We start from the raw sequence: 25,702 nt of genomic DNA on the forward strand, positions 1-25,702 counted from the left end.
TTGGTGGTTCTAGAGAAGAATAAGTCGGCTCATGAATTTATTTCCTCTGCTTTTTTTTTTGTATTGTTATCTCTCGCTACCGCTTTCCGGTATTACGCAGCGGTCCACAGACGGGCGATGTGAGCAGATAAGAGGAGCTAATTCCACGTTTCTTTCCCTCCGTCCTCTTGATGTTTTTTTTTTTTTGGTTTTTATCAGGTACAAGCAGAGGCGGCGGTAGATAAGCTTCAGACGGACTCGGGCCAGAGCGGGGAACCGTCCCCGAGCCAAACCTGCGCCTCGTCCCCCTCGGCCCTCCAGCTCATCGCGGACGCCTTCAGGAGGACGTTTAGCGTGACCAATGCCTCCAGCGGGTCCAGCGCCGCGGGCCCAATGTCAGTACGCCACGCGTTGCTCACAGTTTATTCTCAGGCGGCGCATTAAGCTTTTCAAACTCCTCGAGGAGGTTTTAAAGCTAGAGTGAAGCTACCGGTATCATATGAACCGAGGTATTCTAAGGCAGTCCTCCCCAGAGGAGGAGCAAGTATGTTTTAGAAAACATGCATGAAACGAAATTGTGACTTCTCAGACGTGTATCTCTTGGAACCAGCTGGTTCACCTATCTAAGATAATGTAAGTTGATGCTGAAGTGGGATTAATCACTTTTGAACGTTCATTTACGCACAAATTTGCTCTTCTCACAATTTAAAAGTAATGTTTTATCATTTATTAAAACGTTCACGTTCACAGGGGTCCTTTGATCTCCCGCCTCAAGATGTGTCGATGGAAATGGGTTCTATGGGTTCTATGGGTTCTCACCAGTCTTTGCAGACATCCCCAGATAATTAGAATTCCATGTTTTGGGGCATTTTTGTTACTTTTGCCTATTCTGAAAAATGGTAAATTTGAGTATTTCTGCATACTGAGGTCCCTAATCTATGGAAGCCCGTTTCCGCCAGCAAAAAAAAAAAAAAAAAGGTTCTATTCTTGCATACATTTTCTTTTGCTTTTTTTTGTTTTTTTAACAGCATGGATTTTTTTTCATACAATATTCCTCAAAGTCTTGGAGTGTTTTGGATGGTTTTGATCATTTGTCATTTGAGTGGTAAAAAAATGGTTAAATCTCATACCAAATATGTGAAAAAAATGGTTTCAACCCCAAAATAATGTCCGGGAAAAACTTATGAGAAATAAAACTTATGAGAAATAATAGAGCATTGGAATGGCCAACGTATGCTTCATCAACATTCCTGAATGCAGTTCAAGTTGAATGTACGTTGTGATTCTGTGGTTACCAGAAGGGCCGAACGTGACGGCCCCCGCAGACAGCGGCCCATGTCAGAGGGAGCGTTGAGCTTCAGCGCCGCGGGTCCAGAGCCACCCGGAGATGAGGAGAGGGCCGGCAAGTGCGAAGCCCGCTGGGCGTCTGTAGGGGCCAATGCGTGGGGGGCCGGGCGGGACCTGCCCTCTCTGTTGCAGCAGGTGTCCCTGAAGGGCCGCAGAGACTCCGGAGGGGTGTCCTCTGACGACGCGGCCTTGCTGCGCGGCGGCAGGAGGGTCAACCTGTTCTCGTCCCTGAGGCTGAGGAAGAGGGAGGAGTCGGAGGGCGAGGGGCGGGACCAGGAGGCGCAAAAGGAGATCAGGACGATACTCGCCAACCTCCGAAACAAAGGTGAGCGCAGCTGCGCGTGATCTTTTAAACACGAATGAGGAGATTTGTTTTGGCGCCTTGGGGGCGTTGCAACAAGCACAACATCGACATATAAACGCTTAATACGTTTGTTATTATCCAACGTGGTAGCAGGCAACATCAGCATTTATTTGGAGACATGTATCAGGAATGTAAATGTTCAGGATCACTTTTACCATATTTTCCCTTTGTGTCAAAGTGACTAAAGGGGACAACAAGTCTATGTCCAGTACTGAGGGAGAAGTGTCCTTCAAACTCAAAATGCTCCTTGACCATTGTCCCTTTTTTAATATTTGTTCTTTCTGTTTATACCTAGCCTCCAGGCAGCAGAATGTTGAAGAGCCCTCCTCCTCTAGTGACGATGAAAACCCGGCATCCAATCAGAAGGTTCATAAACGCTGCGTCTTTGTACTGAATGACGGCACGACGGCGCTGGGGGGGGGGGGGGGGGGGGGGGGGATCTCACTGTGTTTGCATGTGTGGGTACATTTTGTGAACTGTTCTATGTACTTCCTGTCCCAGCTGTGTCCAGAAAGACAGAGGAGGAGGCAGGAGAAGACGGTGGCCCGGCAGGCCAAAAGAGAACAGCTGATGAGGCTCCACAGAGCTCAGGTATCTCTCTCTCTCTCTGTCTGTCTGTCTGTCTGTCTCTCTCTCTCTGTCTCTCTGTCTCTCTCTGTGTGTGTGTGTGTGTGTGTGTGTGTGTGTGTGTGTGTGTGCGCGCGCAAGCATTTACGCACATACACACTACATTCAGGAACATTTCCGCCGTGCGCCTATTTCCCAGCATGCCATTGGAATGCCTTAACGGATGGGGTTAGGGACAGTCCAGCAGGTGGCGGTAAAGAAACACTTGTGGATGCCAGAAGAAGAACTCCAGAAGGAAGGAGAACGGGGCTCAGGGCTCCAGTATTATTACTAGTAGTAGTATTTCCCAAAATGTCAAACTACCCCCTGAACTGTGTCAGAGGTCTATCTCTCCATGATAAAATGATTTATTTTATTTCATTTTCCAATTTTGGATTCTCTATTGAATATGAATAACGAACGATAGAAGATGAATAACAATAACAAAGAACACCTCATCTCTTTCCAGCACTGATGTCCTGGTCACCCTATCATGAAACCATTATAACCAGTGTGTTCTCTGGACAAATAAACACTTTCTTTGATCACGTGTGTCACATCGTGTCCCGATGTCTCTCTCTCTCTCTTTGCCCAGACCATCCAGAGACAACTGGAGGAGGTGGCAGAGAAACAACGAGATCTGGAGGAGAGAGGAGTGGCCGTAGAGAAGATCATAAGAGGAGAAACTGGTACTGAACGCTGCCGTTGTGATTTTATGGCTGCTCAATGGAATTCCACTGTGAAAGCCTCTTTCTTCTTCTTCTTCTTCTTTACATACAGCCTTATAAGCCCCACTTACATGGCCGCACTCTCAATAGACAGTGGGACTTCATTGTCGCTCCAGCTGTTTACAGCGCTGGGCTTTGTGTGGCGAGGTCCTGTCAGTTTGATGCAAAGTGTGTGTGTGTGTGTGTGTTTGTGTGTTTGATTCCAGTATGACATCTATTTTTCTCTGGTAATGGCTTTATTGATGTGAATTCCTGCCGCTGTCCTTCCCTTCTAACCCTGCTACAACCCCCCCCCCCCCCCCCCCTTCTCTCTCCCAGAATCGTCTCAGACGGACGACAGTGACGAGGCCCAGCTCACCAGTCCTGGTTCAGACTCGTTCTGGAGAAGAACAGACTGGAGCGCTACGAGTCTGAGCTCATGATCTCGTAAGCGACGGCATCGGGTCACACGGGGACCAGAGTGGTCGGCCTGCGTTGCCGCTAGCAGCTTTCTCGAGAACCGCTCGCGCAAACGACTTCGCGCTGAACGCTCAAAACACCAGGGCCCCCAACTACAAGGGCCCCCAACTACAAGGGCCCCGAACAGCTATAGATGCAATGGTGTGAAGTCGATCAAATGAGCGGTTCTCGAGATATGCGAGCGTTACAGTTCAATGTTGTTGCCGTTCCTATTTGTCACCACTAGGGGTCACCTGATATTTGTCCCCTCTCTCAGTGCCCAGAGCTTGAACTGCAGGACACACAGAGCCGACTGCAGCGAGATCTACGACACAGGATGGCCACAGAAGGTGAGGGTCGCAACAGACGCAAGCGTCCGAAAGGTCGGACTCAAAATGGAGCCTGAACTCCTTTCTCTCCCCCCCCCCCCCCCCCCCCCCCCCCCCCCCCCCAGACACAACGAAGAGCGCCTCCGAGCTGCAGGAGGAGCAGGCGATCCTGTCGGAGATCATGAGGACGGTGGAGAGACGCGACGCGCTGGTGTCCGTGCTGGAGGAGCAGAGGCTGAAGGAGAGGGCCGAGGACCGGGACCTGGAGAGCCAATTGCTGTCCAGGGGCCACGAGTTCCTCTGGGCCCCGGCGGACGACGGCTGCTGGGGGGGAGGAGGGGGGCCGGAGTGAAGGTTGAGCGCTGAGCGGTAAAGGGGTAGAAAAGTAGCATGCGGAAGGACTCGACACTTTCCCTGAAGTTTGCACAACGTGGTAGAATGTTTGTCACTTTGTGTGTGTGTGTGTGTGTGTGTGTGTGTGTGTGTGTGCCCTCATTGAACACAGGAGAATCCTCACTGACACGTGTTTGTGGTCAGCTAGCTGGTAGGATGTACTGGAAATGTCACTTTTTTTTTTTTTTTTTTTTCCTTCACTCCATTGTGACACAAGTTGCCACATAACTCAGAACTGAATCACGGAGCAGAAAACTGCAATTGCACATGAACCGTTCACGCGTGTTGCACATCTGGTGACGTCGCAGCCTTTCTGTCGTAGAGGGCTGAAGGAGTCCCAGAACCTGAAATGAGTCAGCGTTCCTTCACTGTGGTTCCTCTTGTTTTTAAAGTGTGTTTTCATGTGTTGAACACAAGCCGAAGAGATGTTAAAGTTTTGTTCTACAATATTCAACACATCGGTAAATATTGAGAATTTTGAATCTGTCTAAATGAGACTACAAAACGTCATCACGGCGAACACTCGTCCACCTTTAGCTCTGCGGCGGTGTCGCGTAGTCACGTGACCGTGGCGTAGTTCCTTTATGGGCCGACGTTAGCTTTTTTTTTTTTTTTTTTGCTTCTGGCGATTGCGTTCTCGCTTTCGTAAATCATAAAAGATCCTGTCTGGCTTTTTCGTGAAGGGATCCAGTGCAGTTTTAACCGGGAAGTTAGCATCGCACTGGTTAGACAGATTAGTCTGTGATGACGTTCTGTAGTTCTATTTAGTCACGTTTTAGCAATGCGTAAACACTTCAAAATTCACAAAAGGGTATCGACTGATGTATTTGATATCGTAGAAAATAACTGTTAAAATCTATGAGCTTGTTACCTCATCTAACTCAATAAAACCCATTAAACCACTGACTTTGAGACGAGGTGAAAGAGCAAAAATGCTGACTGGTCAAAACAAATCCCTTGTGGGCGTGGCCAGAGATGTGACGTCTGCCTGTCATTGTTCTGTGACGATCTACTGTCAGTCAAACTGTGAATGTTTTCTGCTGGTTTTACACCCTAGTGTATCAGAATGAATCATGCGTTTACGTGACTTTTAACCCCGGACTTAAACGTGAAGTGAGTTTATGTTGTGAATGAACACGACATTCAGAACAAGTTGTTGTCATGATGGAAAATTTGTGTATGTTTGTGTACATTTCGGTTTTATGCTGCTTTAAGTCTTTTAAATGGAGAAAAGCTTTAATAAAAATAAATTCAAAACTTTTGAGTGCTGCTGTAATGGCTTCCTATTGTTCTTTTGAGAGAGGTTATAACTCTTACCTTCTGTAACACAAGGTGTTCTAATGTATCATTTCATTATAAATCACTTTAAACTATCGGGTAAGAGGAGCAGAGTTTTTAGGACTAGTGATAACATTTAACGTTACACTAATTGAGTTATGTATGCTGTAAGCTAACATGCTAACAAAAGCATTACTGTTAGCTACGTTTATTTGAGAAGCTAGCAAAGAGCAGTACAACGTCGTCCGGTACTCTGTGCTCCCACTGGTCCCTCTCTGGTACCCCCTCTGTTCCCTCTGGTCCCTCCGGTACTCTCTGCTCCCACTGGTCCCTCTCTGGTCCCCCCTCTGCTCCCTCTGGTCCCCCCTCTGCCCCCCCTCTGCCAGCATCTGAACCCGACCACCTTTGAGCTTCCGCGGTCAGCCGCCTCCGAGCAGCTCACCAGCTCTCCTCCTCCTCCTCTACGGGGCGGAGGAGGGGCCACTCTCTTCAGCCAACTTCGGGAGAAAATGTCTGGAATTCCGTTTCCGCTTTAGGGAGTGGACTGTGATTTTTCTTTTTTCAACTTTTTATTTCCACGACAACTCGGACAGTGTTTCTTTCTTCGTCCCGGAGTAGAGTATCGTCGCGACGATGGCTTCTTCGCCTCAGAAGTCCCCGTCCTCTCCGAAATCCCCGACGCCCAAATCCCCGTCCTCCAGGAAGAAGGACGACTCTTTCCTGGGGAAACTTGGTGGAACTTTGGCGAGAAGGAAAAAGGCGAAAGAAGGTAAACGACGAGCCCGAAACACTAACGGAACGCTCCCCGTCTCGTTGTGCTTCGATTTAAAAAAGCGAAGATGAAGTTATTGAAGTTAACACCAACACGTTACATCATAACCTACAGCGACTACAGTGTACAAATACTCTAAATACTCTCTAAATGTACTACACCACATTTCAGAGAGCGAGTTTACTCTAGCAATGTATTGTTTCCAGCTTTGTACATTTATTCACCTCAAGAAAACACCGTAAACTACAACCTGTTGTTTACTCCTGTGTGTGTGTGTGTGTGTGTGTGTGTGTGTGTGTGTGTGTGTGTGTGTGTGTCTGTACCCATGTACGGTGTTGAATCTACCGCTACTGTAATAAGTCAGGAATGAGGCTCGAGTAAACACGGGCCCGTTACAGATCCGAGGCTCCTACAGCACGCACGCACACACACACACACACACACACACACACACACACACACACACTCTGTGGGAACAAGAGGACCCAACGTGTCCCCTAAAGCCTTAAACCCTGATCCCTAAGGGGACCCGTCTGACGTCACCCGTTAAATGGGCTTGAAATGGTGCGAATAGAATTGGGACAGGACGCAGTGACATCATTACATGTTATGTTATTTATTTTATATTTTTATATTTAAACGTCTTCTCACGAGATGAGAGGTAATTGTGACGTAATCTATTCATGCATTTTTTTTTTTTTGTCAAAACAGCTGTAAAAACAAAATGAAAGAAATGGTGAATGAATGAACCAGCTGTGTAAAAATAATGCTCACATTGTGTTTTTGTGTACCGTCTTTTAATCCTCGATGTTTACGCGTTAATGTAGGTCTTAACACTCGTGTGCCGTCCTCTTTTGCTTAAGCTCACGTCGCTATGAATTGTGGGAATTTTCCCTCAGGCACAGTCCTCAGGAGGTGCGGACTCGCGGTGAAGGGTTCATTAAGGGCTCAAAAAATGTCTGCGAACAGCCCCCCCCCCCGAACGCTTCCCCCTCTGAGGAAAGGTTGGCTCCCAGAGCAAGGGGTCAGGGGTCAGAGGTCAGAACGGCAAGCTTCCACTTCCCTTTTTATATCACTTATAAACCTCGCTATGTCGGCCTTTGATTACCAAAGGAGCTGCTATGAATAAGAATACGCAGAATGCCCCGTTCAGTTTATAGTCGCGTTGTTCTGGAAAATACAGCAGACTTCACGAGAGCATGGCATTCATCGTCAAAGGCCAGGTTTTTATCATCCCAGTAGAAAGGTCTCCTTCAGTCGGATGATTACGTTGTGTCATTCAGGATGCTGCTGCACAGCTGAGCCCCCCTCTCAGGTGGCCTTTGTCTAAGGGACGTGCGCGCAATCACATTATATTCATGCTGGCTCATGCTCGCCACACACACACACACACACACACACACACACACACACACACACGTATGCACTGAGTGCAGTGTGTGTAGCATGTCTGCAGTGTGTTCTGTGATTTGATGGAGAACGTGGGCCGGTCGCTCTCGTGGTGATAGTTGATTAGATTGAGGTCCTTGTGACGTTTATGGCCGTCGCCGTGCAGAGAGAGAGAGGTGGGGGGGGGGAGTTAAAAAGAAATGAGGAAGGGAATAGAGCTATATGGGATGAGGGGGGTGAACAAGAGAGAGGAGGAGGAGGAGGAGGCCGGGAGGTTTTGAGGGCGGGACGTGCGACGTGGAAATAGTGCAAATGCAGCGCACCAATCGGGAGAGGTGAGGTGTACATTCTGTTCCTCTCGTGAAAATAGCAACAACAAAAAATGAATATTGGGGATCAGGTGTTGCATTAGAGACTTGTGAGCTCAGCCCGTGGAGGAGAGAGCTGGTCCTGCTAGCCAGGAGAGGATGCTCCAGACCAGGAGAGGGGGGGGGGGGGACGGAGACAAACCAACATGGGCTGTGGAGCGCTCTGCCCTCCAGGTAGGACGGGACGGCGGCGTTCTTTCCTCTCATGTAGGCGTGTTTCAAGCGATGCGTCCGTCGACTTTTTAACATTCTGTATTATTGTTGACGTCATTTAAACCGAACACACTCTCATTTTTACGACCCGGGGGGGGGGGGGGGGGGGGGGGGGGGGGTGATACAGCGAGGACACCGAGAACGCCCGTGATTCATATTCCCTCTGCTTATGCTGCCTCTGAACACATACACACACATACGCACATACGTCGTGCGGCTACCCGCCGCACTAACACCCGACCGCGGTTTCCACGTACTTGCTCGTCCGTAAATAGCACAAGTGATAATTACAGTAATAACAGATCGGGCTAATTGGTGTGGTGTTATCACAGCCGTACTTCCGCATGAGTCTGTAAATTGCAAGCTGTGGACAGTAACTATAACAGCGTTTGAACCCCCCCCCCTTTACTTCCATTGTTCAACAGCTTCTTTCTTCTGTTGTGAACACATGAGACAACATCCCTGTGACCTAAGGCGACTCTTTAGCTTTCACGTGTATTCTGTAGTTAGTGACATTACATCGATTCAAATCAATTCTAAGAGAGGGTCGGCGGTTCGATCCTCGGCTGCAACGAGCCCTGTGCCGAAGTGTCCCTGAGCAAGACGCTCAACCCCTAACCGCTCCCCGGGCGCTTCTCGGCAGCCCACTGCTCCCTATAAGCTGGTGATGGGTTAAAAGCAGAAAGTTACTTTTCATTTCAAGTGTGTTAAACCTGCATTCTCTCTAGTGTCCACCAGGGGGCGACTCCTCTGGTTGTATAGAAGTCTAGTCTAAAATGACTCTACTTGTCTCTTGATTTATTCCCTCAGTAAACATTGTAAACATGAGTTTATGGTCTCAATCTCTAGTTTCAAGTCTTCTGCTTTAGGGCGGGCTCACTGTGATTGACAGGTCGCTGCTGCTGCTACCAGAGACGTTTACGGCGTCTCTCCGCACCGCGCCGCATTCCAAATATGGTAAATTCTGTTTATCGGTTGCAAAAAAAAAACCCAACAACATGGCAACGGCCGTAATCCAAGACTGCGACAGCAAAACTCGAGGCTTCATAACATCAGTCCACAAGCCAGCGGGTGACATCACGATGACCACGCCCACTTCTTGTACACACTCTATGATTGGGTCATCTGTAACCAACGTGTTGTTCCTCCTCTCAAACGTTCCGCCGTCTCTCTTTAAATCCGACCCGTGCTTTTGTGCCTGCTCAAATAAACCTAGACGTCCACTTCTAGCGTTCTACAAACATCCGTATTGACATAAATAATTACAACATTCACGTGTGCTCTGGAGGTTTTTGGTTGACTGTTTTCCTGCAGCATCCTCTCAGCAGCGGCTGAAAGAGCTCGTCGCTCCGAAGGCATATTCCCATCCACCCTCTGTGCACATGGATGGTGTTGATTGAGAGGATGTTGTTCCAGTGAACACAGAGAAATGCACAGGATGTTCACTCCATGCTCTTCAGCACACACACACACACACACACACACACACACACACACACACACACACACACACACACACACACACACACACAGTGAGCGAGCCTCCTCAGGTATCTGACACACTGAGAAGAATGGCATCCTGGGTTTTCTATAGAAGCCTGCTGCGAAGCAGGAAGCAGCAACGCTCCGTGTTGGTCTGACGTCAAGGGGCTCTCTCAACGGAGGGTCCGCTAACAGTTGTTTGTGGAATCGGGGGGGGGGGGGGGGGGGCTATATATGGAGTCATCCAAACTTATTCAGGGATGATTCCCGTCTGTTGTCTTTGTCTCTCATGTAGCAGGCATCCCAATGATCGGCACGTACAGTGGCTTCACAGCTGGACACACTCGTACACATTTGGCTCGCGGTCGACGGATTAGCGTTGCTAGCTTTACTTTATATTTCGGGCTATTTAAGTGATCCGAAACAAGTGTTTGACTGGTCCGAATGAGCGTGACGACGATGCTAATGTGCGTAACTCTTCCTCACAGTGTCTGAGCTTCAGGAAGAGGGCATCAATGCCATCAACCTTCCCCTCAGCCCGTCCCACTACGAACTGGACCCCGAGGACACCATGCTAGGTAAACGGCTGCACCGTCAGATAGGCTTTGTTAAAGGCCATGTGGGTTTGTTTGTTTCTTTTCACTTATTTATTATTTAGACTATAAATGGCAAAAGCTGAGGCCATAATTACAAAAATGTAAGGAAAGCTAGTATTTTGAAGGAATACTTGACCCACAAAATGACCATTTGTATATCAACTACTCACCTTGTGATACCATAAATACTTGTTTTCTCTCTTATGCTTCCACGGCAAATGGAGAATCCAAAAAAACAGGAAATTCTCGGTTCTCAATGAATTGCAGTTTCACACCTTTGTCAGATCTTATCCACATAAACAGTCTCACGTTTGCTGAGGCGCGCTACTCGTCCGGACCGGACGGCAACCTCCAGTTCTGAGAAGTGAAGCCAATGAGAAACTGCATTAAAGCTGCATTCTCTCTAGTGTCCACCAGGGGGCGACTCCTCTGGTTGTATAGAAGTCTAGTCTAAAATGACTCTACTTCTCTCTTGATTTATTACCTCAGTAAACATTGTAAACATGAGTTTATGGTCTCAATCTCTAGTTTACAGTCTTCTTCAATACAGCATGATGTTCATTTAGTACATTATGCTCCATTTAGAGTCAAACACACCATAAAGCAGGGGATGCTTTAGGGGCGGGGCTACCTCCGCAGTCCAAATATGGTCACTTCCGCTCACTGGTTGCAAAACAACAAGATGGTGACGGCCAAAATGTCAAGGCTTGAGGCTTCAAAACCGCTCAGTCCACTTCTTCTAGACAGTCAGGGTTCCTCCTGTTTTGGATTCTCTAATTCAAACAAAGTTTTCTTCAAGAATTAAAGGTGAACACGGGGTGAGTAACTGATAGAGAAATGTCATTTTATATGTGAAGTATTCCTTTTCTTAACTTGAAGAAGCGGATAAATGCTATGTTGGGGCGGGGTTCTGTTGCTCCTCCTCCTCACTTTAGAATCAAACCCGCTCTAACACTTATCCCGTTTCTGCTCATGCATTAGAGGAGAACGAAGTGCGCACCATGGTGGACCCCAACTCCAAGAACGACCGCAAGCTGCAGGAGCTCATGAGGGTGAGCTTTCAAATGACTCGGCCTGCCGTTTGTTCTCGGAATCGTGTGGAATTAATTAGTGCTGCGTCTCCTCACAATAACTCATAACCGAGGACACAAGTAAGTCGAAATAAAGAGCCGGAAGTGTGAAAAGTGTTCCCGTTTGGCACAGCTCATCACGCGTTACACCGTCCCTCCTTAAAGAGCTGAGGCTTGGTGAGCAATCACCGGAGTTTTAACGGGCGGATTCTCGAGGCTTTCGGCCTCAGATTGGGGCAACGCTTTACATCCCAGCAGGACGGTCCTCTCCGGCGTATATATCGCCCAATCAGCACTGGCATGGCTTGGAAAGCCCAAGTTCTGAGAGACTCAAATTCCATGTAGAAAAAAAAATCTTTAAAACTAGCAGTTCATAGACGCATTCAGCTGGACTAACTAAAAAGACGTCCCCAAATCTGCCAGGACGGACAGTATACAGACCACACAAGTAGAGCTAGAGCTACAGCGGCTTACAATGCCGAGAGAAATATGTAATAATAATCACTTTACTTCACCCACAGGTGTTGATCGACTGGATAAACGACGTCCTGGTGGGGGAGAGGATCATTGTGAAGGACCTGGCCGAGGACCTGTACGACGGACAGGTCCTGCAGAAGCTGTTCGGTGAGGAGCGCCGACCTAAACTCCGCATTTCTCTGCGCCGTCGCCGTGTCTCCTAACTCACGGATGTTGTGCCTGTGTCCCCCCCCCCCCCCCCCCTCCGCTCTCCAGAGAAGCTGGAAGGCGAGAAGCTGAACGTGGCGGAGGTGACCCAGTCGGAGATCGCCCAGAAACAGAAGCTGCAGACGGTTTTGGAGCGAATCAACGACTCGCTCAAGCTCTCCACCAGGAACATCCGCTGGAACGTTGACTGTAAGGACAGTTTCTGATATTTTACTCGCCAGTGGTCACGACCTCCGCAAAAGCAGCAACGTCCTGAACTAAGCTAACCATAAGGTTATGAATAATGGCAACGCTGGCGAATCAAAGTTAGCTGTGCTAAATTTTGAAATAAGTGAAAGGGTGAGTTTGTATTTTTTTTAAGTGGGGTTGTGTTTATACTCGAGGTAGAGTGACTGTTTCTGTCAGTGGAGAACTCCGCAGGCCGAACCACGACGGCAAACCTTATCGCTCCTTTCTACCTCGACAAAGGAAGCACAGATCAGACTTACCTTTCACAATAAAAGCCAGAGACATACGTGGTAACCGTTTACCAGAGGGAACTCAAAGTCACTCACAGCGTCTTAGAGCACGCGCAACCTTTGAGCTCAGACAGTCTCCAGACGCTGCTCTGGGTCCTCTGCCAGAGCAAATCTGTTTGAATCTGTTATTGAAAAAGTGTTGCAACTTTGGCAAATTGGAATAAATTCAAACCAAGAATATAACCGTCGCAGAAGATTAAAAACTCTTAAAGTCATTATTTATACTGGCGCCCACATCCCATAGAAGAGGTTCCGCTGCTTTAACGTCCAGTGGAATGAAGGTGAACGACACACAACCCTGTACGAAAAGAAGTGGAGCCTTTCGGTCGATAAGAGAAAAGAAAATTGTAATACGGAAATGCCAAAGAACCGGTGTCACCAGTATAAAGGAGCGCTGACGAGATGATTTGTTTCACTGCAAATTGCCTTAAATGGTCGTCAAATGTGTATTATCCTGTAATGTGACGGTACCGTACTGTAATACCATTCAAAATGAAGTGACGTCCATCCTTAAAGAATCCAGCTCTTAGCCCTCCCCTCCTGCAGAGTGCTGACCACGTGCCGGGTTTTGGTATTGTAGACCTCCACTCAGCGGGTTTCTTTTGACGTCTGAATGTTCTTGCCATTGGATTAATGTCCGTCTTATTGAGCCGCGAGCCTCGAGAACAACAGCCGGCGCTCGTCAATAAGAGCTCTCCGCCTCTCCTTTTGACGGCGCTCTTTATATAATACTAATTACCGGCAGGCGTCGTTAGCCGTAACGTGCATATGAGCCTCAGGTGAATGCTAAAGAGCGCGGGCGAATAACACGCGATGGGATTGATTTTGCGGTCCTTTTATTTGAGGAGCTCTCCCTTTTTTAAATCAATCCTCTTCTGTTTGTCTTCCTTCTTTCTAAACACTTATTTGATCCTCGTATGCTGTGAGGACGTTATAGGTTTTTTACCACGGGTACAATCTAAGGCTTGCTTTGGGAACTTAATTGATCCCGATGGTGTATCCTATTTGTTCGGTTGGCTAAAGACTCACATGTCTGACTGAACAGGCTCTCTTTTTGACACGTCCCTCATCCTGTACAAAAGCTTTTGTATTTGTGACCTTTTTATCACTCCAAGGCAGCTTTTGGCATCTCGATGATGTTTACCACTGAAGCCGCGTGACCTTGCCTTATAAAGCTTTAATTGATAAATCCCTTGAAGGTTGCAAAATAATGAAAGTATGTTGCTTGTTATTTGGCGACCCGTTGCCTACGGCGAGGTGCTCACCCAGCCTCCTCAGTTAAAAAAAAAAAAAAAAAAAAAAAAAAAAATTCTGATTATTTGACTTTCGATATATAAAGGTCTCAATTCAATTACATTTTTGATTTTTTTTTTTTTTCTTTTCAGCAGTGATGAATGAGTGAGTCTTGATTCGTTAAGATCAGCAGATCATTGGTTTTCTGCCTTTAAACGTCTGCATGGTTATCAAGCGTGCTATATTTTTAATATTAAATTATATTGTAATAACAATAATTTATTTCCCCGGTCGATAGGAAACAAACTGTTAAACAACAAAAAGATCCACTAGATGGCGGGAGGGTACAGCTCGCGGATACTTTTTTTCTCCTGATCCTTATTTATTAATTCATCTATCGTCGTCTCCGCCAGGAGATAATGAGATTGGTCGTGAGTGAGTACTTGTGCGGGTCTGTGTCTGTCCGCGGGCAATCTCGCGTTCTGCTGCACTAAAACTGCATATTATTTTTTTTACGGCCACACGCCCGAGGACCTCTCGTGGTTTCACTGACCCACATTTTACTCCAAACATCTTTTTATTTCCTGATTTATACTGCTATCGACTGACTCGAGTGAAAAACACGTCTGATACGTTTGCGGTCTAGACGGGATCTTTGTGATCGTTCAGTTAAATATTACCTCGGTGGTCGTTGCAGACGCACCTGGTGGAGACGCTGAATGCAAATACTGCACATGGCACACTTGACGTACATGCAGCCGTGGAACCGGCATGAGCAGATTCATAAAGGTCGTAAATGAATAAGCCGGTGTACGGACGGTCACAGGCTTTAAATGTACTTACCTTCCATGATATGTTTCTGTGATTCCTTTGCTCTCCCTTCTCCTCCCGTTAGCCGTTCACGCGAAGAGCATCGTTGCCATCCTGCACCTGCTGGTGGCGCTGTCGCAGCACTTCAGAGCGCCGATCAGATTGCCTGACCACGTCTCCATTCAAGTGGTGGTCGTCCAGGTGGGTGGAACCTCGCTTTTAAAGGCTCACTTGACAGCATAACAAGCCTTCGCTACTGTGGGGAATGTTGGTTTTAAACCTCCACTCTTCCACTGCTGTGGATTCACGGTTGGCCCTACATCCGCTCCTTCCTTTGTGTCTTTCAGAAAAGAGAGGGCATCCTTCAGTCCAGACAAATTCAAGAAGAAATCACCGGCAACACGGAGTGAGTACGCTCTGCTAGCTCACTCCTTTTTACACCTCACTACTGTGTTGTACGGCGTTGACAGACAGTAGGGCTGGTGCAAGAACAACGCTGCTAATAGCGACCTGTCACAATGTCAGAAATGTCTCGACGTAAAGACAAAAGCCGCCGGAGACGACTTCAACTTTTTCAGATTCCCTCGTGAGTTTAACCTCGGTGTTTATCACTGACCCTCTTCACCTTCTGTGTCCTACGTCCACGGGGCTCTTTCTCCCTTTGCAAGACAGAGTGTCCACCGTTTTGGTTTTCCCAACTTCATTAACAACACAGTAACATTACAATACAAATAACTCCAGTTGTTCCAATGTACCATCGTTTCCGCTACATAGGGATAGCTCCCGATAGCGACTAAGAAGACACGAGCGCTGTAGTGCAACGGTCGACGCGCTTCCTTTGTGCTGTAAGTGGAGCCGGTTGGCGGACCGAATTGCGCGGTGAAAGTGCGGCTTATTGGGAACCAATCTAAACGTGGTGTCATTATTTTATAGCCCACACAAGTTAAAGCAAAAAAACTTGTCTTTTGCCACTTTAAAGTCCAGATTAAGTCCAGATATAATTCTAATTAGTGAGAAATATTGAACCGCACACCCTCTGCTTTCAAGTTTCTCTCTTTCGCCGAGCTAAGGCTACCGTAGCTTTATTGCCCCATTAACTCGCCTCCTAAAGACACACCTCATTCAAACTTGACAGAAGCAGAAAAATCAAACTCACCAGAACCCGGCTCGGTTAGTCTCCACACCGTTCCGACAATCACCGACTCTGATTCGGTGGAAACAAGCCGGTAATTCCCGGCGTTGGACGCGGACTACCCGCTGATTCTCTCTTCATCTCCGCATCGCTGACAAAAAAACCCAACAACCAACGATGCACTCGGCTAATCGCAGATATAGTCAGCCGATCGCCCGACCCTGATAAGTAGCACCAAAGCCTTTATGCGCGTGTGCTTGATGCCGAACCTTAAAAACAAACGGCCCGTCGATGGGTTTCTGGACCGCGGTTGGGACCTTGAATATCTTCTTACCCCTGCAAACACAACTGTTATTGTGCAACGCTGAATCGACAACCATTGTATTTCAACAAGATATGTGATGGCACCCTTAGCTGAAGAATTAGACAGTTTTAAAGCACACACACACACACACACACACACACACACACACACTTATTGTCTCCCTGTGAGGCTGTCCTGCAGCCTGACGGCAGCAGCGAGGGAGATAACAGCGGGCCAGCACACACACAGGCGCACACATTTTGTCACGGTAGATGGATACACTGTTAATAACACACACATACATACACACACACACACACAGACACACACGGTCACAGTGGAAATACGGTTATTACCACACCACCAGGACCGTTGCCCAGACCTGCTTGCCTTTGCCATCACAGATTACACCATGAACATGTGTGAGAGCGCTTCCATGTCCGTGTGTGTGTGTGTGTGTGTGTATGTGTGTGTGTGTGTGTGTGTGTGTGTGTGTGTGTGTGTGCGCGCGTGCCATTTCTCACTGGCCTGCCCACTGCGATATCTCTTCCTCGGAGACACTCGCACCGCAGCGAAACAGAAAAAAACAGCTGACCCTTTCCAACAGCAACATCCTTCAAAGTGCTAACATTGTAATAATAGGCAAGCGAGTGGCCCCTCCATTCCCATAGAACACCAGCGTGCACACAAAGGGCACGTCTTCATTCACCGCACCAACATCCAACCGCCATTGTTCGGAGATTATTACATGGGGCCGTATAGCGGGCGTCATTGTGAAGCGTCCCAGTGGCGACGCCCGGGTTATTCCGGAATACCCGAGGTGTACCCCGTGTTTATTGTTAATCAAATTATGACACCCCGGCTGCATTATGGTATTGTCATTCTCCGTGACATTCCTCTGTGAGTCGACTGGAAGCGCTCGCCTTTCATTGCGTCCCCTCGTTTCTTTCGGTGAATACTCGAGTGTGAAACTGTTAATAAGCAGCCGCTGCCTCTGATGTGTGCTCCTCTTCCTCTTTCCTCTCAGGGCTTTCTCCGGCAGACACGGTACGTCCTCCACAGAGACGAGTGTATTGGAGGTTTTATTTCTTATTTTTCAGGAATATTCACATTTTTTGTTGATGGAAGTATTTTTATTTTGTATTATTTTGTTTTGTTCTTCACAGAGCGTGACGCTTTCGACACCCTGTTTGACCACGCTCCAGATAAACTGAACGTGGTCAAAAAGGTACTGACGGGCTTTTTATTTACAGCGGCCATCATGGAGGTCTGATGGAGTTATGGCAAATTGCATCTAAACACGTACAAAAAATAACCAGGTCTTTGGGTAGTTAAACCCCCAAAACTGTGCATTTTACTCCAGTCCGGTCCAGGTTTGACTCTGTCATTGATCCTGATTAATGATGCCGGTCCTTCACAAGAAGACACAGACCTGACTGGAGTGATTATAGATCAGTCAGCCGTTGTTTGACGTGTAAATGATCTGGTAAGATTTGTTCCGTCATTTTGGGTTACTGTGATTTGTTAAACCGTGTCATCTGTAGACCTGCTCTTTGATCTTCACTCCAAAACCAGTCCAGGACTCGATGGAGTCGTTTTGGCTTTGTATTAGCAGCCAAGCTTTCCAATCTAGTACATTCTTGAGTGTGAAAGTTCATTCTCAACCAGTGCTGGGTAACTTTACTTTTAAAAGTAACTTGTCACATTACGTTACTTTCATTAAAAAGTAGTTTGTCACCACGGTACCTACTGAGAAGAGTAACTAGTAAGAGTACGTTAAGACTTCGTTAAGAGTACGTTAAGAGTACGTTAAGAGTACGTTAAGAGTACGTTAAGAGTTTAAGAGTTCGTTAAGAGTACGTTAAGAGTACGTTAAGAGTACGTTAAGAGTTTAAGAGTTCGTTAAGAGTTCGTTAAGAGTACGTTAAGAGTACGTTAAGAGTTCGTGAAGAGTTTGTTAAGAGTACGTTAAGAGTACGTTAAGAGTACGTTAAGAGTTTAAGAGTTCGTTAAGAGTTCGTTAAGAGTACGTTAAGAGTACGTTAAGAGTTCGTTAAGAGTTTGTTAAGAGTACGTTAAGAGTACGTTAAGAGTTCGTTAAGAGCACGTTAAGAGCACGTTAAGAGTACGTTAAGAGTTCGTTAAGAGTACGTTAAGAGTTTGTTAAGAGTACGTTAAGAGTTCGTTAAGAGTTCGTGAAGAGTTTGTTAAGAGTACGTTAAGAGTTCGTTAAGAGTTCGTTAAGAGCTCGTTAAGAGCACGTTAAGAGCACGTTAAGAGCTCGTTAAGAGTTCGTTAAGAGTACGTTAAGAGTTCGTGAAGAGTTTGTTAAGAGTATGTTAAGAGCACGTTAAGAGTACGTTAAGAGTTTGTTAAGAGTACGTTAAGAGTTCGTTAAGAGTTCGTTAAGAGTTCGTTAAGAGTTTGTTAAGAGTACGTTAAGAGTTCGTTAAGAGTTCGTTAAGAGTTTGTTAAGAGTTCGTTAAGAGTTTGTTAAGAGCACGTTAAGAGTACGTTAAGAGTTTGTTAAGAGCACGTTAAGAGTTCGTTAAGAGTTAACACTGGTCTGGACTCAAGGTCCTCTTACTACCTTCTTTTCTGGGACTTTCCATCACATCCGTAGTCTTAGTTGTCAAGGACGCGGCTGGACAACTGGGCAAACTCCATCTGCTGAGGAAGAAGGTGATGTGGGATTGAAAGCCTGAGAAAAAATACAATAGTAAGAGGAGCTTGAGTTAAGTTTAGTATTTTTGGTCAAACTATTAGGTTCTTACAGATGTGTATGATATTGCTCAAATCATTGAAAATAGTGAGAGCAGACAGATACTGTGGTTTAGTTTCAACACAGATAGATAAATAAATAAATCGGTGTAAAATAATCCTCCGGACCTCCAATATGGCTGCCAAAGACCAAGATGCTTTGATGTTTTTGTAACGTGTGTGTGTGTGTGTGTGTGTGTGTGTGTGTCTACTAGATGTGTGTAGATGTCGTGACAGAGCTTTTCCTTTTGTGTTCTCAGACATTGATCACGTTTGTGAACAAACACCTCAACAAGCTCAACCTAGAGGTGTCTGAGTTGGACACACAGGTACGATGCTCGTTTCTAAATCTGTTCATCGTGTTTAAACGATAAGTCACCGCTGTTAACCGGCCTGCAGTCCGTTAACCGGTTTGCAATTATCTCAGTTTGCAGACGGCGTTTATCTGGTGTTGCTGATGGGGCTGTTGGAGGGATACTTCGTGCCGCTCTACAACTTTTTCCTCACACCAGAGAATTTTGACCAAAAGGTAAAAGTGCGATTTACTTTATTTGAACATAATCTACTACTACTATGCTGACATTTATTTAGGATTACAATTTGTATTTTCCATACCGAATTCAATAGCAAATAACAATACAAACAAGAATACTGTAGAATATCCGAATCCTTAAAAATGAATGTCTTTAATTAAACCCCCAAAAAAAGACAGAGAGAGAATGTCTGACTCTGTTTCTTGCATCGTGACATTCCTGAGGCGGTTCTTTTCAGGTTATCGGTCTCCGGCGGTGTTCATGTCCATTGGGCGAACAGTGTGTACAGTACATAAGGGCTACAACTGGTGGATATACGGTATATTACGGTATATATTTTCTGCTGTGTTGTGGACACGCAGACTCGTCGCTGTATGCTCCACCGTATCGACGTAGCCGATCGTTTCTGTTTCGAGACCCGTCGTCCCCAAATGAATCCAATACTTCATATCTGAGGGGCCCGCGCGCTCGGAGCCAGCGCTCTCCTCTCGACTGCCCCGATAAAATGCCATCCGTTTTTTTTTTTCTTCCCCCGGAGCCCATTCAGCGAGTGCGGAGCCATCTCTCCTCTCCGTTGGCCTCCGCTGTACCGCGGCATTCTGAACGGGCGATCTGCGGAGACACCACAGTAGCCTTTTGTTTGGGGCTTGGCCAGAGGGCCCCTGCCAAGCCGCCAAGCAGAATGGGCATCGGTGCGACGATGCGCACACACACACACACACACACACACACACACACAGACACTCCTGGCCCAGAAGAACAGGCACCAGCCCCACAGCATCTGTAATCTCCTTTTGCACAGGGAAACACTGGAGTGGCTTAGGGGCTCAGCTCTATTACTCCGTGTGTGTGTGTGTGTGTGTGTGTGTGTGTGTGTGTGTGTGTGTGTGTGTGTGTGTGTGTGTGCGCGTGTGTGCGTGCCCTATCGATGATACACCAAGGGTGGGCTGGGAAAAGTAGCGCGAGGCACCAAGAAAGCACTCCTGCTTCTGCTCAGTAGATCTCTACTTAAGGCTCATTCTGTCTCCTTTTCTTTTTGACTGTATTAGAAGGCTAAGGTCACGCTTCTCACACAATGAGCCCTTGTTGGGCAAAGCTTTTAGTACATCACAGCAGGCACACACACACACACGCACACACACACACACACACACACACACATAATGGGGGGCAGAGAATAGAAAAACATCTTTCAACTCTTTCTGTCTCTTCCCTCTGATTGGTTTTCCTCCTCTCTCTCAGACGTCTGTGCTAGTTTCCTCCACAGATCTGTGTCCGTTTAAAGATTGAAAAAATACAAAATGATTCCGCCTGTCCTGCATTGTTTCTCAGTTGTCAAGAAACCCCCCCCCCCCCCCCCCCCCCCCCCAGCATGTGTTCCTCCCTGTAATAATGGTCATAAATGCGGTACGGCCCGTTGTGTTCATTTTCCTACACTGTGCACGTGTTACTCGTGCACAACGCGACTTTTAATGGCGCTATGAATTTCTTGGGGAGTTTTTTCGAGTGACGCCGCCGACACGCGTCCACTGATAAACCAGTTGTTTGTGCAGCTGCTGAAGGCTTAAGTTCTTACAGAACAGAGCGGCGTTGTGTTTGCCAGCACAGGAAGCTGTGGTAGCACGATTGAATCGACACCCACCCACCCCCCCCCACACTGTATTGTGGGATTTAGCAACCAGTGTCCACCGGTCCCTTATCAGCGAGGAGCTGTGTGTGTGTGTGTGTGTGTGTGTGTGTGTGTGTGTGTGTGTGTGAAGGTAGTGTACATGGTTCCTAACGGCCTCGTAACTCTCTCTGCAGGTCCACAACGTGTCCTTCTCCTTTGAGCTGATGCAGGACGGAGGTCTGGAGAGACCGAAGCCCCGACCAGAGGGTAGGACGCACGATCACCTAGGGGTGTAGCGACCCCGTTACCTGTTAGCTATCTGACACATTGACGTCACAGCTGTGGCCTACATCTGGCACACCTTGTTTTTGAGTCTTTTTTTTTTTTTTTTTTTTTAACTGTTCCCAAAGAGGAGGAATGTGACCCCCTAGAGAAACCAACGATGCACTTTTTATCAGAGCGCTCATAGTTTAAAATCTCTTCACGCCATTTCGCTGTAGAGAGGCAGGACTGTGACACTGCCCAGAACCCAAACACAACACAAGCCATCCCATATTTAAATATCAGTTTCATCATGACTGAAGATCATCCAAAGTGACCTAAATAAAACCTCAAAAATATGTTTGGTATTTTTGCTTTAGAATGTATTTTTTAAATCGATTTATCGGTTTATTTATAATTTGCACGCATGATTAATTTTGACATTCACAATGAAGCTTAGTCGAATTTAGATTTATTTTTTAATGTGTAAAAAGTTGCATTTTGTCAAAAAAAACGAGATTTTGCATAGGGCTCCCTAAAATGAAGAGATCTCACTGCTGTTACCCATAGAGGATGAAGAGGAGTAAATAAGTAAATATGTGGTAAACATAGGCTGACCGGTTACCTCACATTAACTGTAACGTTAGCGTCAAACAGTCTAACGTTAGCTACAACGGTAGCATCAATACGAGCACGCTTACCTCGTTGAGTTGGGCTGCGGTTTGTTCTGTGTAGCTATGCTTGTGTTGTCAAATAACAACTGTGTGCACACTAAACGGGTTGTCATGTTCTTCATTCTAACGCAGCAGGGTCTTTTTATTAAGTTTCATCCCACCTGATCCAAGAAAATGAGGCTAAGAGATGACAAAAACCTCGAGGTAGCTTTAAAAGAATTGGCTCAGTAGCTTGGAAAATAGCGACATGGCCTGAGGCACTGAATCTGATTTGTTTGTCAGACCGCCAATGAGACGAGAACTACAAACCGCGATCCCTCCACCTCACTCTCGCTGTTAGGAGTCTATTTTGCGGGGGTCTAGCTTTTGGAGAAGCGTAACGCTAGCATGAAAACATGGTGGGTTTAGCGAGCTAACGTTAGCTAGCTAACTAGCCAGCCGCCAACTTGGATTTTGAGCCATTTTAAACCAATTTCTTTATAAATTTGCTAAGAAATGTCAATATTAACACCAGCATTGATGTGTTTCATCACAGTCCAGTCACATCATAGAGTTTACTGCTCTAACAACCTGTTGTAGTGTGACGTTAGCCTTTATACTCCAGCTCTGCCCTTGTTTTGTGTTACTTTAGCGACAAGCTCTTTGCTCTCACTGGATGTATGTCTGTAGACAACTGATCTCTCTGCTTGTTGTTTCCAGACATAGTGAACTGCGATCTTAAATCGACACTGCGCGTCCTCTACAACCTCTTCACCAGGTACAGGAACGTGGACTGAGCACCGGCCGCAGCAGGAGGGAACACTTCATACCGCGGACCACATGCTGGCGCTTAGAGCTTTACTTGTTGTAGAAGTCTGTTTTAATCTGAATGCATGCATCACATTTTGTGTTTCATTTTGTTTCCTGCAGAGACACTTTTATGGAAGCCCTGAGACAAACCCATGTGATCTAAATGTTCATGACTAAAGAACAGGATTATCTTTTTTTTTTTTCATCTTTGAAACTAAATTTTGGAAGGTGATTTTTCTTTTTAAAGTGCAACACTCATTTGGGCAACACAAAGCTGAAGTGCACCACTAACTACCCCGTGTTCTAGTAATAGGACTTGAAGCTTTCGTGTTTTCTTCCAAGTGAGTTGTATGAGAAATTTAAACCCAGCTGGAAGAAAACATGAATGCTCACATATTCATATGATAGTGGAGCAATTTGGTCTCTTGTTGAAAAGTGATCCTGGTGAAACCTGTTCTCTACCAGCTCTCAAGTCATGAACACAGCAGAGAAAACCGTTTGGATCAGACCTTTCTCACTGGCCTTTCAGGGCTTCCGTACTTCTGACTTGTGTGACGCAAAATGACTTCTTATTGTAAATTGGGCATTGCTTCACAGTCCTGACATCTATGAACTACATAAGACAGCCAATCAATGGTAATGTTTAGTTAAGTCGTCACTTAAAATGTTTAACTGTATTTATTGTACATTTTGAGACACTTGTTCTTTCCTACTTTCCCAGCTGTTTTATCTCTTGTTTATGTCATTCATAAGTGCCTTTATTAAGACGTGTGAACACAGCTAGCGGCTCCCGGTACGTAATATTGGGATGCACGTGCTCCACCGTTGTCTTAACGTTCCAGAACTTTCCATGTGTGGAGGGACATTGAAATATCTGACCAAAGCTCTGTTGTATTCACACTGTACATCATTACTCAGCAGCCATTCGCTTCGCTTGTATTTTTTTAACTCTTTTTGTAGTTTAAAACATGACATCGTTTTATTAAATACACATTCAATTTCCCTCTTTTCTGCAAGTCAAATAAAAAATGTACTGCATACATTTAATGTATGTTGTGTTCTACTTTCAGGGCAATTTAACTTTTTTTTTTTTTTCAAATAACAAATGCGGTTCAAGCTGCCAACGCGCTCTCTGTTGTGTATCTATGTTTCAAAGCATTATATTCAATAAATCGTCGGGTCCCTGAATGCTGCTGCATTATTTATTTTAACTCAAAGGGGAATGCTCTTCCAACAAAACAAATATTGGGGTCAGATTGGTTCCAATTTGGACTGCACAACACGACAAGTGGACCCTGCTCAACAATTTTCTTTTCTTTCGCTAAAGTGAGAAATACTGTCAGAAAAACGCCTGTAAAAGCTTTCTGAAGTGGAGCTGACCCCAACGCAGACCGACACAGATAGAAACAGACAGAAACAGATAGGAACAGATAGCACACAGTGGAGCGAATGAAAAGGTTCATTTTTTTCTTCTCAAATTCCACAATAGCTTTAGAAAAGAAGGTGGTGTGTGTGTGTGTGTGTGTGTGTGTGTGTGTGTGTGTGTTACATTACATTACAATCATTTACAGTCGTGTGTTGATGTATTATTATTAATACACACTGTGCTATTGAAATATTCTCTGCCGAATCCAACGCACATTGCAAAGACCCTCACCTGTTTTTGATTCCAAGTTGCTTTTTTAATTTTCAGTTTTGCTGTATTTTACAAACTGTGTGTGCGTGTGCGTGCGTGTGCGTGTGTGTGTGTGTGTGGTCCCTAACATGTGAAGTGCGAGTCCCTAAATTGTAAAGTGAGTAATCTTTTTTGGGCTGTAACATATTTCAAGGTGAGAACATTGTGAAGGCTATAATTTAATCTTCAATCGGAGAGCTTGTGAGGAAAGGTTTGTGTGACTGAGCTGCAGGTTTTTCTCCTACTGTAGAAATCTATTTCATTTTCAGGCTCTTTCATGTTGTGTTATGTGAGCTATAGCTATGTGTCGACTAAACGCCCGTAGAGAAGTTGAACATTTGGTCGAGTAACGATGCCCGCTGATGCTCTCCCTCTCAGACGCTCTCCTGAGGGATCTGAAACCATGTTACGATCATTTCCTTTCCGCTCCATCGCCCGGGGAACAATTCAGCCGCTCTAGTTATTACCTTGTTACATTATCGTTATTGCATTATTGTTACGCTGCCGCTCTCCTGCGTGGTCACGTGGGGCCATGGCCGCATTCCTCTGATTGAAGACGCCACAGTAAAGTAGAGATGAGAGAGTTTACGGATTGTTGGTTAACGAAACGATCTGTTGAATCTGTTGGAAGAGGAAATTCATCATTTACATGACAAGCAAATTATGACAATTCACTGTGAAAAGCTTTTGTCCTAACCCTGTTCACCCTGTTCACCCTGTAGTGTAGTCTCTAAAGGTACCGTAAATGAGTCTGGGACCACAGGGCAATGACTGAGCCGGTGGCTAGAAGCTAACGGTGCTAAAGGTGCAAACTGCAGCAAAAGTGCTGACAGAGCTAACAGTGTTTACCTGAGGGCGGAGCTAACTGTTTACCTGAGGGCGGAGCTAACTGTGTTTACCTGAGGGCAGAGCTAACTGTTTACCTGAGGCCGGAGCTAACTGTTTACCTGAGGCCGGAGCTAACTGTTTACCCGAGGGCGGAGCTAACTGTGTTTACCTGAGGGCGGAGCTAACTGTGTTTACCTGAGGGCAGAGCTAACTGTTTACCTCAGGGCGGAGCTAACTGTGTTTACCTGAGGGCAGAGCTAACTGTTTACCTCAGGGCGGAGCTAACTGTGTTTACCTGAGGGCAGAGCTAACTGTTTACCTGAGGGCGGAGCTAACTGTGTTTACCTAAGGGCAGAGTTAACTGTTTACCTGAGGGCGGAGCTAACTGTTTACCTGAGGACGGAGCTAACAGTGTTTACCTGAGGGCGGAGCTAACTGTACCTGAGGGCGGAGCTAACTGTTTACCTGAGGACGGAGCTAACAATGTTTACCTGAGGACGGATCTAACAATGTTTACCTGAGGGCGGAACTAACAGTGTT

General features: G+C 46.2%; 2 protein-coding genes across 2 annotated transcripts in view; both read left to right on the plus strand.

Annotated features, from left to right (window-relative positions):
* The window catches only part of mical2b (microtubule associated monooxygenase, calponin and LIM domain containing 2b), a 49,364-nt gene extending 43,921 nt beyond the window's left edge, over positions 1-5,443 (plus strand). The window contains 9 exon segments of the mRNA XM_068722554.1: positions 199-374; positions 1,278-1,651; positions 1,986-2,056; positions 2,192-2,281; positions 2,892-2,985; positions 3,343-3,378; positions 3,381-3,467; positions 3,747-3,812; positions 3,917-5,443. Of these exon segments, the coding sequence (XP_068578655.1) occupies positions 199-374; positions 1,278-1,651; positions 1,986-2,056; positions 2,192-2,281; positions 2,892-2,985; positions 3,343-3,378; positions 3,381-3,467; positions 3,747-3,812; positions 3,917-4,143 (1,221 nt within the window). The 3' untranslated portion in view covers positions 4,144-5,443.
* Positions 5,444-5,933: 490 nt separating this feature from the next.
* Positions 5,934-23,847, plus strand: parvaa (parvin, alpha a). The gene is made up of 13 exons (XM_068722929.1): positions 5,934-6,231; positions 10,175-10,264; positions 11,264-11,334; positions 11,874-11,976; positions 12,085-12,225; positions 14,683-14,798; positions 14,945-15,003; positions 17,061-17,080; positions 17,200-17,261; positions 19,054-19,122; positions 19,221-19,322; positions 21,130-21,202; positions 22,570-23,847. Exons 1-13 carry the CDS (start codon positions 6,096-6,098, stop codon positions 22,644-22,646), a joined length of 1,119 nt encoding a protein of 372 aa, XP_068579030.1. The 5' UTR covers positions 5,934-6,095; the 3' UTR covers positions 22,647-23,847.
* Positions 23,848-25,702: the final 1,855 nt, after the last annotated feature.

This window comes from Cebidichthys violaceus, unplaced genomic scaffold (genome assembly GCF_023349555.1).
Source record: "Cebidichthys violaceus isolate CVI_PGR_0920_01 unplaced genomic scaffold, fCebVio1.0.p SCAF_3, whole genome shotgun sequence".
NCBI classification, from domain to species: Eukaryota; Metazoa; Chordata; class Actinopteri; order Perciformes; family Stichaeidae; genus Cebidichthys; species Cebidichthys violaceus.